The following is a 19527-nucleotide window of genomic DNA, read 5'->3' as shown; positions in this document are numbered from 1 at the left end:
AACAGTTCTGTAGCCTCCAGGGCAGTTTTAGGTCATTTTGTTATTTTCCATGCGGAGGAGGTAATCCGGTAGAAAATGCACTAAGTAAACTGTATGTCAGGAAGAAAAAAAAAACAACCCACAAAGACTTCTCATGCTTAACTTTCACGAAGCAGTTAAACATTCCTGACATCCTGGGTAATCAGTGATTCACTGACAAAAGAAACCAAAAAACTTGGTGTGGGTAATGAGAAGATATGAATCATTTTAAATTCCTTTACTATTTATAAAGATAAGGAAAAAAAGATACTCATCCATCTCCTTTCATCCTCTCATTGATAAGTATTATGCTAAATATCACAGCAATTTGACATTACAGCATACAAAAGTGTATTCGTTTCCTAGGTCTTTTGTAACAAAGTATTTCAGAATTAAATGGCTTAAAACTACAGAAATTTGTCACACAGTTCTGAAAGCCAGAAGTCCAAAACCAAGGTGTCAGCAGGGTTGGTTCCATCTGAGAACTCTGAGAATTTTTCCCATGCCTCTCAGCTTCTGGGGACAACCAGAAATCCTTGGCATTCTCTGGTTTGTAGATGCATTACTCCAATCTCCCCATCAGTCACTGCAAGATTTTGTGTCCAAATTTCCCTCTTCTTATTAGGGCACCAGTCGTGTGGATTACGGTGCACTCTAATAACCTCATCGTAACTTGATTACATCTGCAAAGACCCTATTTCCATATACGGTTATACGGTTGCACTCACAGGTACCGGTAGTTAGGTCAGCAACAACTCTCTGGTGGGGGGGAGCGGGGGGGGGTGGGGGAGCGACACAATTCAATCCATAACAAAAGACTTGACCAGGAGAGTTAAACATGTAGAGAAGACTAGAGGTTTCATATCCAGTGAGGGAAAGAGAATGCTCTAGTTACAGCCTTGTTCCTTATATAGAGTGTGGTTTGCAGACCAGCAGCATGGGGGACACCTGGGAACTTGTTAGAAATGCAGAATCTCAGGCCTTATCCCAGACCTACCAAATCAGAATGTGATTTTAACAAAATCCTTCATTTATTCAAATGCACAGATTTGGTTTGAGATGCATACTCTAAGTCCCATAACCTAGAACTTTATTACATACATAGCGGTATTAAACAATGCCTCTAGCACACCGTTTATGATTTTTCATCTATCTTTTAGCTGCAAAATGACATTTGAAGTAAAATAATGTCTCTTACCAGTGCGTTCAAGTAGGTAAAATATTTAATTATAGGTAGACAATTTACCAAAATGATACAACAAATACCACTTTTAACCCTGCACAAACATACAAAAAAATGTATAGTGTCTCAAAATAGAAGTTTACAGCTCACTCACACAAGTTCTGAGATATTCCTGATCTCAGAGCAACTTTCCTCTAAGTGATAATTTAGAGATCCAGGATCCTTCCATCTTGGGCTCTACCATCTTCATCATGTGGTTTCCACATTCAACCTGATCATCTTCTGTGAGCCAGTGGACAGGGAAAGAGCAAGGGTAACTGTGAGGGAGATTTTATGGCTTAGAGAGGCACCCATCACCTCAATTCGCATTCGACTGATTACAATTCTGACTTATGGCCCTGTCTTCCTGGGAGCAGGATAAGAAGACATTACCTAGCTGTGTGCTTAGGAAGAAGAGAAAATAGGTTTGTTGTCCAACAAACCAACTCTACCTCAGGCATTTATGTATGAGGTAACAGATTATCTCAGGCACCAATTTGTGAGATCCTGTGCCACAAAGTCTTCAGCCTTAATTTGTAATTGTTCATTCTCTAATGGAGTTGTAAGCAATTGCATGGCTATCTTTTAATCCAATCTACGACAGACTCCAAACTACGACAGGGTAATGTTGTGAGAAATAAGTAAAAGGAGGGAATTAAAGAGATGAAAATTAATTGCCAAAGCCTGACTTTTTATACATTTTTTCTTCCAGTTTTATTGAGATAGAATTGATATACAGCACTGTATAAGTTTAAGGTGTTGAAAAAAATAATTTATAAAATGCATGAAAAATTTGACCAAACAAGAATGTCAAAATATAGTATCCTTTGGTATCTGTGAGGGATTGGTTCCAGGACCCCCCTCAGACACTGAAATCTGAGAGTGCTCAAGTCCCTTATATAAAATGGATAGTATTTGTATATAATCTACATACGTCTTCCTGTATGTTTTAAATCATCTCTAGATTACTTACAAAACATAATGCAATGAAAATGCTATGTAAATAGTTGCCAGCACACAGCAAATTCAAATTTTGCTTTTTGGAACTTTCTGGAAATTTTTTTTTTATTGTTTTCGTTCCATGGTTGGTTGAATCCATGGATGCATAACCTGTGAATATGAAGGGCCAGCTGTACCTGTTTGGGAAGTTAGGAAAAAAGCTTTTCTGAATCTCTTCATTGTAAACTGTGATACTTATGCCACAGGCCTGTTTTATCCTATGTGCTTCCCTTTGGATGCTATGGGCATGATCCAAAGGCACTGCACTCAGGCTTCCACACAGCTTTGTGTGCTTGGAGGTAACAGCCAAAACTAGACTCTGCTAAGCAGGGTTGAAGTCTCCGCCTCTCCTTTGAATAGGGTGCTCCTTTTGGAATAGAATTAAAATAAATTTGAGGAAGTATAGTGGCTAAACTTAGAAAAGTAAAGCTGCAATTTACTACAATCTCAAAAATCAAACCAGCCTGCATAACTTTTTCTACTCACTGGCAAAGTATTCCTATTTCTCCTAATATTAGCATTAGAAATATATTAAGTGCCTGCCATGTACCAGGAGCAGTGCAAGAGGCCTCACATGATCCCTAATACTCGCAAAAACAGGTGTTATCACGCTTAGTTTAAAAATGAAGATGGTGAATGTCAGAGAGGTTAATTAACATTTTCTTTGTCATGCACAGAGCAATATTTTATCCTGACTATTTGTGATCCCAAAGTTTGTGATCCTTCCATTACCTTTGCTTCATGATATCCTGCAATATCAGGAGAACCCTGTTTGATAGTTGGTATTACTAAGAAAAAAATTTTATGGGTGCTTTGTTTATGACTAAGAATTTGTATACTTGTTTCTGGAAATTATTGTAGGGGTATCAAAAATTAATTATTTCTCATTGTCAGAGATTATATAAATACTCTATTTCACATATAAATCTTTTATTCAGATATAGTCTACTTGAAAATATAAAGTTCCATTATCTTGTTTCATTGATTCTAGGATACACTCTCCCTCCCTCCTTTTCAGCGTCTCTGAAATCTATCTGTGAAACAGTTTATGGCATCTTAAAATTGCTGTCATGCATTTTTCACAGAACTAGAACAAATAATCCTAAAATTTGTATGGAACCACAAAAGACCCAGAAATGCCAAAGCAATAAAAAAAAGAACAAAGCTTGAGGCATAACCCTTCCAGACTTCAGACAATACTACAAAGTTATAGTCAGCAAAACAGTGTGGTATAGGCACAAAAAACAGACATATAGATCAATGGAACAGGATAGAGAGACCAGAAATAAATCCACACACCTATGGCCAATTAATCTACAACAAATGAGGCAAGAATATACAATGGAGAAAAGACAGTCTCTTCAGCAAGTGGTGTGAAAAGCTGGACAGCTACATGTAAAGCAATGAAATTAGAACACTCCCTCATACCATATACAAAAATAAACTCAAAATGGTTTAAAGACCTAAATATAAGACATGATACCTAGAAGAAAAAAGAGGCAAAACATTCCTGGACATAAATTGCACGAATATTTTCTTAGATCACTCTCCCAAGGCAAAAGAAATAAAAGCAAAAATAAACAAATGGGACCTAACCCAACATAAAGGCTTTTGCACAACAAAGAAAACCATCAACAAAACGAAAAGACAACCTACTGAATGGGAGAAAATATTTGCAAGTGATGCAACCAACAAGGGGTTAATATCCAAAATATACAAACAGCTCATACAACTCAATATCAAAACAAAAAAACAAATAAAAAAACCCAGTCAAAAAATGAGCAGAAGACCTAATAGACATTTCTCCAAAGAAGACATACAGATGGCCAACCAGCCCATGAAAAGATGCTCAACATTGCTAATTATGAGAGAAATCCAAATCAAAAGTACAATGAGGTATCACCTCACAGCGGTCAGAATGGCCATCATCAAAAGTCTACAAATAGTAAATGTTGGAGACGGTGTGGAGAAAAGGCAACCCTCCTACACTGTTGGTGGGAATGTAAACTGGTGCAGCCACTTTGGAGAACAGTATGGAGGTTCCTTAAAAAAGCTAAAAACAGAGGTACCATATGATCCAGCAATCCCACTCCTGGATGTATATCTGGAAGGGATGAAAACTCTAATTTGAAAAGATACATGCACCCCAATGTTCACAGCAACACTATTTACAATAGCCAAGACTGGAAACAACCCAAGTGCCCATCAACAGAAGATTGGTTTAAGAAGATGTGGCATATCTATATATTGAATACAATGGAATATTACTCAGCCATAAAGAAAAATGAAATATTGCCATTTGCAGCAATGTGGATGGACCTAGAGAATGTCATACTAAATGAAGTAAGACAGAGAAAGACAAATATTATATGGCATCACTTATAATGCAGAAATCTAAAAAATAATACAAATGAATCTACATACCAAACAGAAACAGATTCACAAACATAGAAAACAAACTTAGGGCTACCAAAGGGGAAAGGGAATGGGGGAGGGATAAATTAGGCATATGGAATTAACAGATACAAACTACTATACATAAAATGGATACATAAAATGGATAACAGATACAAACTACTATACATAAAACAGGGATTTAATGTATAGCACAAGGAGCTATAGTCAGTATCTTATAATAACCTATAATGGAAAATAATATGAAAAAATATACACATATAACTGAATCACTCTGCTGTACACCAGAAACTAACATGATATTATAAATCAACTATACTTTAATTTAAAAAATTGCTATCATGGCCTGCACATACATGAATGTGGTCAAAGCCATTCATATTGATGAAATTTTAGAATAATTATTGACACCATCAGCACTACATATACTGAATTTAATTAACATCTTAAAAGTCATTAAAATGATTATACACAATCTTTGGTCACTGAAACAGAAAGTTATTATATACTCATTCAATTACACAAATAGAACAACAGGGTGCTAGCATCAGTGAAGCAGATATGAACTGTAGAAGTAATTAAAATTCCATAATTTTTTGCAAAGATGAAGTACTTTGTAGAGCCTAATACAGCAAGATACCAGCAACATGTTGGAAAAAAATTTGTTAACACATTTTGCAAGTTAACGAAGCGCTAGCATTAATATTGGTACAATGTGTGATGTTTGGCTTAGAATAAATTCCATTATTTTAAGAGATGCTGCATCACCATCGCTCTTTATTTCAAGAATATGATATTGAGAGAAAAATCTGGACGTTAATGATTCTGAGTTAAAAAGTGATTCAGAAGCATCAAATACTTCTGACTGAGAAAAATTTTAGAAATACTATAAACAACTTATTTTGCTTATATTTATCTCTTCATATACTCATGAGTGACAGATGATTAAAAATTCATGTCTAAATACATCCAAAATAGTTTTTCTAAGGATAATATAAAATGCTAAGAGATAACAGAATTATAGTTGAAGCAGCAGTGTTTTTCTTTTTTAGTAATATATAAAATAATAATTTGTCTACAGTCAATAATATCTTAGATTTGATAAAATAGAGTATTACCAAATGTATAATTGAGATCTGTTTAAATGTCATACCACTGATAATAAAAATGTTATTTCATATGAACAAAAATGTATAATTATAAGATATAAATTGTACCAATTATCATAGTAAATATATCAAGGCTGTATGGAAGATGGACTCATACCCTTACAAAAGCAAAATTATTAAGAAAATTTAGAGGCTAGGTTAATGTCATCCTAATGTTAACGTTAGATTAAGCTGTTTTCGGATCAAGGTTAAAAAAAAAAGGAATCTAGAAAATCTTCTCATCAGTCCTTAAAATATTTTTTTCTTTCTAGCTGCCTGCTAGAGACTTTGCCTTTATAGACACAGGAGTTATTTTAGGTGCCTGGGGACACAGGCTTAACTAATCATCCGTAATTGTTTCCTGTTGAGAATACTGAACACCAAGAATTGACAGCAAAGGGAAATAAAAGTGTTAATGTGTTCAAAGGGCCATTATTCAACTACAGCTTTGGAAATGTGTGCAGCATCTCCAGAGGATTTAATACATTTATGGAGCAAACTTTTTCCATGAATATTTAATTTCCAGAAGTTGAAATTAGGGGCTTGGTTCATTACAGATTTACATATGTTACATACTTTGGCATGTTTGAATGACATTTAATTATTAATCAGAACTTTGCTTTTTTTTTTTTTTTGTACACGGGCCTCTCACTGTTGTGGCCTCTCCTGTTGGCGGAGCACAGGCTCCGGACGCGCAGGCTCAGCGTCCATGGCTCACAGGCCCAGCCGCTCCGCGGCATGTGGGATCTTCCCGGACCGGGGCACAAACCCATGTCCCCTGCATTGGCAGGTGGATTCTCAACCACTGCACCACCAGGGAAGCCCAGAACTTTGCTTTTTAAGGCATAATTTGCTGTTAAAAACATGAATTAGGTAAAATGTTATGTTTCTAACATTCCTATTGCTTTTTTAAATGTTCAGATCCAGGCATAACACTGCAACCATTTATGCTTTCCCCTTACCTTCCCCAATGTGTCAATTAAAGACTAAAATGTTCCCCTTATATAGAATATTTATTAGAGATTCTTAAAGACAGAAAATCCCTTACACCCAGCTGAGAGTTTAGAAGTGGACCAACCTGAATTTCACTCCTAGATGTAGCATTCAATTAATTGTATGGTCTTGGATACGTTACTTAACCCTCTAAGTGCCTGTAAAATGGAAATAATAACTATCTTGTAGAATAATAACATATGTATATCTTATATATCTTAAATAGCTGGATATAATGCCGGACTTTCAAAATAGTAGCTATTTTTATTACTGCTTAAATTACAAAAAATTATGCTTTACAGTACATATACGTATAATTTTATGTAAAATGTAAGGTATGACAGTCTCTATAAATATGACAGAAAAAAATGACATAGTCTCTATAAAGGTAGAGACTATATCATTTTTTCTCTCATATTTACGTCCTCAACATCTGGCGTGTGGTATATACATGATCAAACTTTCTGAATGGATGAATGAGTATTTAGACCTAATGAAATGTGTATCTGATGGAAGTCGAACAGGTAACAAGAGCAATTTCTGACACTCCAGTGAGCACATGACTTAAATGAACATCTTCATCTTTTCTTTAGTTTTCCTGTTTATATAGAGATCTGTGCCCCAGAAAATTCTTATGATTCGGTTCAGTAACTGAGTGAGCAAGCTTTTCTTCAGAGTTGGAAGGTACAGTATGAATATTAAATAGCAGCATGACGCTGGGATAGCCACATCCCTGTGATTTTAAGTATCTCAGTCTGTAAAATGACAGATTTGAACTAAATCATTGGTGCTAAAATATTTTCTTAGAAGAAATATTCTCAAAAATAATCTTATGGACCTCCACTAGAAAAAACTGATAAAACCAGAACAGATGCATGAAATGGGCCTACGTGTCTATGTGTGTATGGGAGTGGGCGTTTGTGCCCCCAAGAGAGGCAGAAAATACAGTTTATCAGGCACCCTTTGAGCCACACCTCCCACCTCCTACACTCCCACCCACCTTGACCATGAACACAAACCTATTAGCCTGTGAGACAACCCTGAGAGAATGCTAGAAATCCACTCACCACAGTTTGGAAATGGATAGGATGAACACCAGGTTCCACTCTTGCCTAATATTCTATGATATTGTGATTCTGAGATTCAAAAGACCCTACATTCCTATCTTCTCCCACCACTTTTTGAAAGCTGAGACAAATAAATTAAAAGAATAGGATTAAAGAGTCGCTTCTCAGCTTCAGAGCATTGTGGTACAGGTAAACCGGGAAAGACTGAAACAGGACAATGAGTAAGAGGCTGAAACTGGAAGCCCTAGGCTAACAGGTCTGTGCTCCTAACTGGCTCAAGCTCAGACTGAGTCAGACTGTTTATATCTATTCTGTGTTTTCACTTTTACAGTAACCAATCAATAAAGTTAGAACAGACACCTTTTAAACTTACGGTATGACTGAATTGACCAGCTCTTTCTAGTATATAATGTGGACACAGCCTGAGAGTTCGTGAAAGGTGACAGAACTTTGCTTTTCCTTGTCCAGAGATAGGAAAAGCAAAAGAAGCAGGAGGCACGGAAAATGCAGGAGAATGATGGGTAGAGGAAGAATCAGCAGGAGAGCAATCAGTAGCCTACATAGGAGCCCCAGATATAATACTTGATTTCAAGGGAAATTCTATTTTAAAAGTTATTTTAAAATGAAGAAATGTTGAACAGAGATGATATGAGGCAGATAGAAGGAGAGACTAATTTAAGACTAAAAAATGAAAACTACAGCAATTAATATATTATTCATCACTAACAGTAAGATAATCTTACCTGTCACTATGTAAAATTAATTTTGATTCTGTGAAGTTTCATGTATATATCAGTACTAACTTTTAACATAAAGCAGAAAGAAAGCTGAATTGTTGAAAAATGTGCTAATATCCACACACACACCCCCACACACACACCTGTAAATATGCAGTCTATTCCAAAGCCAAGGAAAATTTCTTTATGGCATTCTTTTTTTTTTTTTTTTTGATTTAGATTCTGTCATTTTATTCACATAGTACCCAAAAAACTCTTTCCATGATTAAGCAGTAATTCACAATACATGTATCTTGAGGCATTTGCTGCTTTAATAGATGGCTTGTTCCTCTCTTTAATTACAAAAAGAATGAGACCCAAATAAAAAGACTCCTACATTTTTAATAAATGAAAATGTACAAAACTCAATATTTATTCATATTTACTAGAGCTACAAAGTATAATCACTATCAGAAAATTCTAAAATTAAAATTTGTGTTCTCCTCTCCCCTTACTAATCTAATATTTATCAATATTCTAACTAAGTAGAGCATGTAATCCCACATTTGTCTCAGGAGTTACTCCAAGCACTAGATATGACTGGATTTTCTGATAATGAAATGTTTACCCTTCATGAGGTACAAAGTTCACCATGAGGCCTATCTTCCCTTCTCCTTCTAAGGACTTTCATTTCTCATGGTTGCCTCCATATTGGGTAACGGTGGCACCATGGGAGACACGACAATCCATGTATTCTTGTAATACATACAGAGTTTTATTAAGAATCCCTGGAAAGGGGGACGTTATGTTATATAGTCAGAATACTTAAAAAAAAACCCAGTCATTTACTTTTTAAACAAGAGAATCTGATTGAATTAAATGTGGGTTAAACTCAATGGACTCTTTAAATTGAACTTTAGTGATTTTCTCATTTGTACAAGAGTATCAAAATCCAAGGTCTTAACATCATGATAAATTGTCTAGAAACTCATTTAGTAAGAATGTATAAGACCCTGAAAAGGTTGTCCTGGGATGCCTGAAACATGTTCACAGCTGATTTATGCCAGAACAGAGGCCATGAAGAACTCTGAAGGATAGTCACCAGCTGTTAAGGGTTCCCATTTCCAGGTAAGTACAGTTCTCCATTATGTGCTGCACTTACCAGGTAACATCAGTCTCGTTTGGACAGTCTTTTCTTCATCTTCCTTATTTCTTTATGTTAAGGTGATCATCAACTTTATATAAGCACCGACAGATAACTGTTCATTATTAGAACACTCATCGTATTTAGGCCACTTCCTAAAGACACGTAGAGCAAATCTTAATGCTTTCACTGAGATATTTCCAATATAAATTGTAAAGGAGATAAATTTTTTTTTCCTACACAGGAAATTACTTATTATCATCAACAGTATGTATAGATATTATACATCAACTATACCTCAATTTTAAAAATTGAAACAAAACACTATGTAGGTTCTCAGGTTTTTGTAAGAGACGAGTAAAGTCCCTTTACTCACCTGCTTCCTAACAATGACCCTGGACATTTCAGCTTAGGTCTTGAGGTACATATTCTTTTGGGTCTCCTCAATCCTATTCTCATATTTTGAATCAGGTAACAGAAAAATGAAACAGGAAATTTATTTTATTATTATTATTTTTGGCCATGCCACGTGACTTGGAGGATATTAGTTCCCTGATCAGGGACTGAATCCAGGCCTGCAGCAGTGAAAGTGTGGAGTCCTAACCACTGGACTGCCAGAGAATTTCCAGGAAATTTTTTTTAAAAATGGATTAAATCTTTGGTCTAGTAACTCCAATGTGCAAGCAATGAAATGGAGAATACCCACTTATATACTAACTCACACACTCCTTCTCAACAGGGAAAATGTACTTGTCTAAAAAGGAACATACTAGTTCATTATTTGTGTTAATAATGGAAACAGTAGAACATGTCTGAGAGTATCTTTTCAAGAGTTGCACTAGGGATGGAAATCCGATTTAAGCTTTAGAATCTCAATCACCTGAACTGACACTGTACAGAAAAGCAAACAATGCTGACAGAAAATATTCTACATTCTCTCCTGTGGCTTTTACAACCTTTGAAAGGAAATTGGTGCCCACTGAAACTACCGATTTATACTAAAGGAGTACTGGTGCCTTGTGTCTGCTCCCCTGTTGAAAAAGTTCTCAGTAAATGTTTTGACTCCCTCACAGCACTGATGGGACTTTCTCTCTAGTATGTTTTTTCCTATGTCTGAAAAGATTCGAGCTCTGACTAAAGGCTTTCCCACATTCACGACATTTGAAGGGTTTCTCCCCAGTGTGAGTTCTTCGATGTTGAATCAGGATTGCACTTCGGCTGAAAGCCTTTGCACACACGTCACATGTATAAGGTTTCTCTCCACTGTGGATCCTCTGATGTAGATTAAGGGCTGAGCTCTGAGTAAAGACTTTCCCACATTCATTACACTTGTGTTGTTTTTTTCGATTACGGTTTCCCTGTCTTCTTTCAAACTTTCTATCTTGTTCACAGGTTCCTCTAAATGTGAAACTCTGGGAAGCATTCATTTGAAGAGTGTTAGAAACTTTGTGATGCAGTTCTTTGCCTGAAGAAGTCTTTCGCCTTGAAGCTGATTTCACATTTATAGTTCTGGTGTCTCTATCATTTTGTCTTAAGGTGTGATGCTCCTTCGATGCCCACTGCAGTTGCTTTTTTGTGGGCTTAAGCTGGCTACGTGGTGTCTCCTGAGTGATTTCACAAGTTGATAGCTTCTTTGCAAGCATGTCCTCATGTCGTCCAAGAGAGACCTGTTCAGCCGCCCTGTCATGCTCTTTCTCCAGCTCCTCCAGCATCACCACGGCTTCCTCTCCACTCTCTGGTCGGTTCTCTTCAAACCAGGCCTGCAGCTCCTCAGGCAACATGGCCAGGAACTGCTCCAGCACCAGCAGCTCCAGGATCTGCTCCTTGCTATGCACCTCTGGCCTCAGCCACTGACAGCACAGCTCACAGAGCTGGCTCAGAGCCTCCCAGGGCCCAGATGACTCTTGGTAGTCAAACTGCCTGAATCGCTGGCGGTAGGTCTCTGAGCTGTAGTAGCTGCTCCAGTGGCGGCTGGAGACCATATTAGAGGCCTGCCCTCCCTCTTCCACCTTCATTACCAGAATGCAGTCAGGGTCCCCTTAAGTTTGTGGAAGGAGTTTTGATGTCTCTCTCAATTTTGCAGACATTTGGACTAGGAATAGCTCAGAACTGCTAGGCTTTAATCTTCAAGAAGGTGAAACTCTCCTTATGGACACTGCTCCTCTGCTGAGCCTGCTCCCGACAGTCCCGGGACACCTTCCTCCACCACACGGCGCCGCTCCCGGACAGGGACCCGACTCCGCGAGACCACATGAGGAGAATGTATGGCATTCTTTTAGCACTGATATCTGACCATTTATAATCATGCATCAGTCAGTCCTGGTAACTTTGGAAGTAGTTGTTTCTACTTAGTTTTTTGTTGTTGTTGTTGCTGTTAAGTAATAACTATCTTGGGGGAGATACTTTGAGACTACCCCATAAAGATTTAAATTGGCTTTATATGAAACCTATATGTTGAATCAGAAAGTGTTTCATTGTACTTAGTTTTACTAGTTAGGAGCATGGTCTATTTTTCTATTTACCTGTTTTTCTTTAGAAAAACAAATAAGATGATTTTGTTCCATGCTTACAATGGAACAAAGTGGAATTTAAAACCAAGTAGAGTATAGAGGACAGGCTCTACTTGGTTTTAAATTCCACTTTGTTCCATTGTAAGCACAGAACAAAATCATCTTATTTGTTTTTCTAAAAAGGCAGACTTTTTTTCAGCACAGTAAAAAATGTAGATTCAAGCATGGGAATTTTATTCAAGAAATACTGATGAATATTCATGCATGGACTGAAGAATATGAAATATGAAATATCAACTTCCCTAAAAGTCATGGGATAAAAATTTTTGTAGAAGGCAATTATATTACTCAAAAAAAATACCTATAAAAACCCCAACACCACAGAAGCAAATGATGTATTTAATGTCATTGGTAAATTAGGATTCTTTTAGATAAACATAAAGAAGGAAATGGCATGCTACTTTGAATTGTTATCAGTTATGATGTATTTATAAAGTGATAGTGAGAGTAAGAAAAAAGTAGAAGAAATATTAAAACATATTCTAAAATATCCTTCTCTACTTTGTTTTCCTCCATAGTATTTATATCCTTATACTTTATTATTGCTAAGATCATTTACACTTCTTTGTTTATTTTTCTCTCTTCTCACTATAAAACAGGTCTCCTATTATAATTTTGTTGTTTTGTTCACTGCTGTATCCCCAACAATTTTTTTAATAGCTGGCACATAGTAGGTGATAAATATCGGCAGAATGAATGAACTGGTATGTGGCAGTATGTGCGAGAGATACCAAGTCACTCTCCTTGAGTATCAAGAGAGAATCCTTTTAAAGTCAAGGCAAAAAGACAAAGTTAACTACGAAAGGGGATAAAATTAACCTGGATTCAAATTCAAAGGAACTTTCAATGTTGGAAGGCAATGGAGAGATGCCTTTGGAAAGAAAAATGAGTTCAGACTGTGGTAAAGATAAGTAGCTTATATATAAGAGTAACTCTCCTACAAATAATTATTAAAAAATAATTTATAAACCAAGTTGAAGGCACTTTTAGAATGTCCAAAGGCAGGCAGCAATCATGGAATATTTCAACTTTTCAAAGAATAAATGGCCACTGAGTCAGATCCACACTTATTTGACTTTTCCCTGAAGGCAATTCCCACTTCATATAGCATAGGGGAGCTATAATTCAAGCAGAAATCTGCTGTTTTATCAGGTTGAGGTGTCAGAGAACAGAGTTTGGGCTACCAGAGGAGCTATAAATAGAAGGGGGAAATCCTGAGAAGGAAAGCACCAGAGGGAAAGAGTTACTAACTCAGCATACACACTTTCCTCAAATCCTTGGTTGATCTTTGAATGAATGCACAAGGAAGATTCCAAGAAGTCTAGTGGAAAACAACAGCTGGAAATGTGAAAAAGCTGAGCAGATATCTTAGCTCCTGTCAACAGAAGAAGAGATAGAATATATCATCTGAGTCTGAATTTCTACCCATTGATGAAGGAATCCGCTTTGCCTTTTGTGCCTACCACTGTAAGCACAGCTCCTCTATCCAAGAGCTAGATCCTTTGTCTTGGTCATTTGTGAATTCAGACCAGGGTGAAGCCTTCAGATCTAATCCGAATTCAGCAAAGCAACCTCAACAGGAGCAATCTCATGATGCTAGTCTTAGACACCTGAAGGGTTGGATTTGTCTCATCCTAAGATGTCCCCTTTGCATTTTAATATGGGTACTCTGCTGAGCCACTTCTTTTGTGATCTTGCTATTTGGCCTACTGTAGGACTGGCACTTGAGTTCTAAAATTAACAGAGGTAGAGCCAGTTAAGAACTCAGCGGTTATTTAGGCATTATGAATGACTGGTGCCAATTTTTCTAACAGAGAGTACCAAGCTATTATGTGAATCATTTTTTTTATTTCAAAAAACCAATTGGTTGACATAGTTCAAGCCTGAACCCTAATGGTTGCAGCTGTGAAGACCAGGATCCATTCTTTATTAAGGTTATTTACTTCCTTTAATTTAAAGTCATTATACTTTGGTGTAAGGATCAGAGGCATAGAAAAACTGTAACATATGCTTCACTCTCTGCAATATTCTTTCATCCCTTTTTATGCATTTAAAATGTTGGGATTTTCTTATTATCTTATATAAGGATTCCCAAGTAAGAATTTATTTTTACAACAACAAATAGATAGCACAGCTTCAAGATGGCACAATTCTGGTACTGTTGGTTATGGCAGACCATCTAGCTTATCTTTGGATATAATTTTGTCATTTATTATTTCTGGATCAATATATCTGATCCAAGATCATTTTTTTCTTTGCTTCAAAACTGTATTGTTTATTTTAGACAATCTATATTATCATTCTTAGAATGTTTAAAAAATAGTCATTGTATTACTACTGTAGTTATGCCCAGTGGTCAGAAAAATTTTCTCTAAGAACCAAATGGCAAATATTTATGTCTTTGGGGCCCAAGAAGCAAAATTAAGCAATTGTTATTGCCAAAGAGCTAATAGTCCTTTTACACTTTACATTTTAATAGGTTAAAAAAATTCTTCATTTACAGGCCATACAAAAATAGGCAGAATATCAGATTTAGTCCATGGGCTATATTTTCCAGCCTTCCTCTTTAGCACACCTTTATCAGGTGAGGGGGTGACGTTCATTAGAATCTTTCAACTTCTTGACCTTCATCTCCATTAGTTCCACTTGATATTTCCTTATGTATTTAAAAATATACCTACTCTATGATTCAGTCATTCTCTCCTAGGTATTTACTCCAAAAAAGGAAGCAATTTATCCATGGAAGAAGACTTACACAAAAATGCTTGTCACCTTTATTTCCAGTATTGCCAAATGTCCATCAGGATAAAAGATTTAAAAAGCATTGTAATATATTCACTCAATAAAATACTACTCAGCAATAAAAATGAATGAACCACTGATGTATGCAACAACATAGATGAATCTCAAAAACCATGTGTTTTGGGCAAAAGAAGTCAGGTACATAAGAGTGCTATATTATCTATATGAAGATCAAGAAAAGGCAAAACACATTTAGCTTAATAGAAATTGATTATGACAGGCTAATCTATGGGGGTAGGGACTGGCTGTATAGGAGGCATGAGTAAATTTTATGGAATTAAAGAAATGGTCTATGTCTTTACGGGAGTGTAGGCTACATGGGTATAATCATGTATCAAAACATTTAATTGTTGTCTAAATCTGTGCACTTCACCATATGTAAAGTTTACTTCAATAAAACCACAAAAAGGCATTTAAAAATATGAACAGATATCCCTCCTTAATATAAACAAATACAATATTTACTTAAATATATACTTGACAAAATATTACCATATCAAATTCAACAATACATGAAAGGGATTATAAACCCAAATTGTGTTTATTCCAGGTTTGTGTTTATTGTACACAATTGTAAACAATTGTGTTTATTCCAAGGTTGACTTACCCTTTGAAAATCAAAAATTTAATTCACAGAATTAATAGGAAAAGGATAAATCCCATATGATAATTTTAATGGATGCATAAAAATGTTTAGCAATACATGATAAAGAATAGTAGAGAGTATTCTCAATCTGATAAATTGCCTCTAACAAAAAACCTAAAGCTAATATTAAACTTACTCATGAAAGACTGAATTATTCACCTCCCCACACTAGGATCCAGAAAAAGACAATAATTCCTACTTCTACAACTTCTAGTCAATATTGTATTGGAGGTTTTAGCCATTGTTAGTAAGTCAAGAAAAACAAATAAAGCACACAAAAATCAGGAAGAAAAAAACTAAAGCTCAACAAACTTATTAAATTATTATACAGTAAAATAGACACATTTGTGTATAGTTCTATAAATATTAACACAAAAGTCAACTTTGAGTCCTACTTGCAATGAATCAATCAAATCAACCCTTACCTCTCATACCACTCTCCTGACCCAAGGGTTGGACACTATGCTCTACTCTTTGATCAACTTATATCATTTCAATACTTAATATCTGAGATTATAGCTGCTAATATCACTGTCAACAATGCTGAAGAATGATTAGTATAAAAAATGGGCAAGGGAGGGCAAGAATGACACTGAAAGCCTCAGAAAATTATATTACATATCCTGCATGCAGGAGACAATTGTTCTACTTTTTGGTTAATTCAGAGCCTATAGGATATATTGGTTATGTGCAACACATCTGCTTGAATGATCAACACAATTGCATAGAAAATTTCACATTCTATTTAGGTAATACCTTAAATGTCAATAGTAAGTGAAATGCATTTACTGATTAATCTATGTAGGAGACACCTGTCTTTGAAAAAAACAATATCTTTTACTTATGAGCAGAATTATCAAACAGTTCTCAGATTACAGGGTCAGTTGGTTGCTGGTTGCCCTGGGAGCAACTCCATCTAATTAACTTCTTTGCTATTCTCATTTCATAGTGAAGGAATAAAATTGTGGGTTTGAAATTGCCTTCAGCTTTTGATGATATGCCCCTTAATATTCTTCTTGTTTTATGTACAGTTGGATTACATTCATCCCTTTGATGTTTGTGGGGTGCCCATTCCCATGTCCAAGTATTTTTTATAAAACAGGATTGAGCTACTATGAGATACATCATTTAGTAGAACTCGATATTAGACTAAGCAAGAGACTTCAGCCTATGGCTATGAGACATGGTCAGGAGCTGGCAGCCAACAGATGAAAGCACAAAGTAAAGAAAACCTTGCCTCCAACCCAAGTTTTCCGCCTTAGAATTTATTGTTGGAAAACAACTTACCCCTCTCCTGGTTTATGAGAGACTGGGATGCAAGCCTTAAAGCTCTGGCCATGACATAATGGAAATCTTGCTTCCAGTCCTATTTTGGCACTCAGGATTTATGAATGGAGAAGATCAGACCTTCCTCCAGCATCATAGAAATAATAAGGTCTGATTCTATAGATAGCAACTGTATGGCACAGGGGACGAGCAGCCTCTGTTTCTGATCCACCACTTCCACACTTCACCAGGATTGCTCATCTTACCTATTTAATTGGTACTTGTTTCCATGGAGCTTCTAGGGGTCTAGTATCTTTCTGAGAGGGAAGCCTGTAGATAACGGTCCTCAAAGTACAGACCCTGTACCAGCTGCATAAGCATCAACTGGGAAATTGTTAGGAGTTCAAATCTAATGTATACTGAGAATTTCCTTGATTTTAGTATTATGTGCAGTTCCCCAAACACACTTAGCCACAGAAACTTTTCTTTTTTACATAGGCATCTCTTCAGGCTTATGTTCTATGAAATACTCTCAATAAAACAGAGCTTTAGAGAATGCTGTTTGAACTGGGATGCAGTTCAAAATTATACCTAATGATATTTCCTTTCCTTTAGCCAAACAAAAAGGCGTACAATTGAAAAGCACATGAAGAAATAAGGCCATTACTTTTAAAAATAAATACATTCAATGTTCATTGCAGCTCTATTTACAATAGCCAGCACATGGAAGCAACCTAAGTGTCCATCGACAGATGAATGGATAAAGACAATGTGGCACATATATACAATGGAATATTACTTAGCCATATAAAGAAATGAAATTGAGTTATTTGTAGTGAGGTGGATGGACCTAGAGTTTGTCATACAGAGTGAAGTAAGTCAGAAAGAGCAAAACAAATACTGTATGCTAAAACATATATATGGAATCTAAAAAACAAAACAAAACAAAACATGGTTCTGAAGAACCTAGGGGCAGGACAGGAATAAAGACACAGATGTAGAGAATGGACTTGAGGACACGGGGAGGGGGAAGAGTAAGATGGGATGAAGTGAGAGAGTGGCATGGACATATATACACTACCACATGTAAAACAGATAGCTATTGGGAAGCAGCCGCATAGCACAGGGAGATCAGCTCCGTGCTTTGTGACCACCTAGAGGGCTGGGATAAGGACAGTGAGAGGGAGACACAAGAGGCAGGGGATATGGGGATATATGTATACGTATAGCTGATTCACTTTGCTATACATCAGAAACTAACACAACATTGTAAAGCAATTATACTCCAATAAACATGTTAAAAAATAAATAAAAACATTTATATTAAATGGATGAATTAATTCTTTGAAGTAACTAATGTTGAAATCTAGTTTTTCAAAAAAATTTATCTTGCGGTTAAATAATTTAAAATTTCTAACATGTGCCAACATATGCTGACTTGTCCTCTTTTATTATATTCCTCATTTTGTAAAATACTTGGCAAATATGGCTATAATCAAGACAAATTAGATTTTCAATTAAAGAAGTAAGGATAGAACAGTTAACTGAAATCCCCAGTTAATCCAAAGCTTTATTTTAACCAATAGATTCAGCTAAGCATATGGCTGCATTATATTCATGGCTAAATCATTAGGAATCTAGAAAATGAAAAGCAGATTTACTGTTACTGTGCATGTTCCCACAGTTTCAATGCCTATGAGACCCAATCTGCTGGAGTTTGTCAGTGTTCCAGGTTTTAAATAAGAAGATGTCTGCATACTTGCTCTAAATGGTATTCCAGGAAGCTCTTAAATTGACTTTAACTGCTATGTCACTTAATTTGAGCTGAGAACTCAATGAGTTCCTGTCCAAAATCAGTTCTGAAACTAATGTGTCTTTGTACCGTCACTGGTGGCCCCTTTTCCATATTTCATGAGCTATGAAAATTCACAGTTCTACCTCCATGTGAAGCTGGTTTACCGCTTGAATAATTAGGACCAAATGGAGATGGTAATTCAAATGAGAAATGTGCTTACATGTTAGTCATCTATCCAGGGGAAAAAAAATGAAGACAATTGATCATTTCACTTTTCAAGTAGAAAAGTTGGCAACTAATAATCATCATCATCACAACTTCCAGTTATTAATTGCTTAAATATTCCAAAAATCATGCTCAGCAGGTTAAATTAATTATTAATTAATTTAGAGTAAGCTCTCTTTCTCGGAATTTATCTGTTGATATATTTCCACATATGTTAAACAATATACTTAATAGCAAAAGATTGGAAAAACCTAAATGATCACCAATAGAACCTTGTTTAAATAAAAATTAGCATATGTTTACAATGGAATCCCATTGTGGAAACAGATCACTGTATGCTCATGCTTGATTAGAAATTTTAACTGAAGCCACAAGCTTCAAACCTCAGCCTTGTGCCAAAGACCTTAAAGGAATACAAAATTATCAATACAAGGGTTTCAGGAGTGTTTCTCAGACATTTTCCATGACGGCACAAAACACGTAGAAATTAAAACAGAAGAA

The 19527-nt window shown here is 36.0% G+C and overlaps 2 protein-coding genes across 2 annotated transcripts in view; both read right to left on the bottom strand.

Moving 5' to 3' along the window:
* TMEM196 (transmembrane protein 196) overlaps nt 1-19527 on the bottom strand; it is a 207032-nt gene that overhangs the window by 108607 nt on the left and 78898 nt on the right. The gene's annotated exons all lie outside the window — the stretch shown is intronic.
* LOC137228569 (zinc finger protein 396-like) lies at nt 8899-11878 on the bottom strand. Its single transcript, XM_067745525.1, has one exon. The coding sequence runs from the start codon at nt 11735-11737 to the stop codon at nt 10790-10792; it is 948 nt and encodes a 315-aa protein (XP_067601626.1). The 5' UTR covers nt 11738-11878; the 3' UTR covers nt 8899-10789.

Source organism: Pseudorca crassidens, chromosome 8 (assembly GCF_039906515.1).
Source record: "Pseudorca crassidens isolate mPseCra1 chromosome 8, mPseCra1.hap1, whole genome shotgun sequence".
Lineage (NCBI taxonomy): Eukaryota > Metazoa > Chordata > Mammalia > Artiodactyla > Delphinidae > Pseudorca > Pseudorca crassidens.
This window is presented reverse-complemented; position numbering and strand designations above follow the sequence as displayed.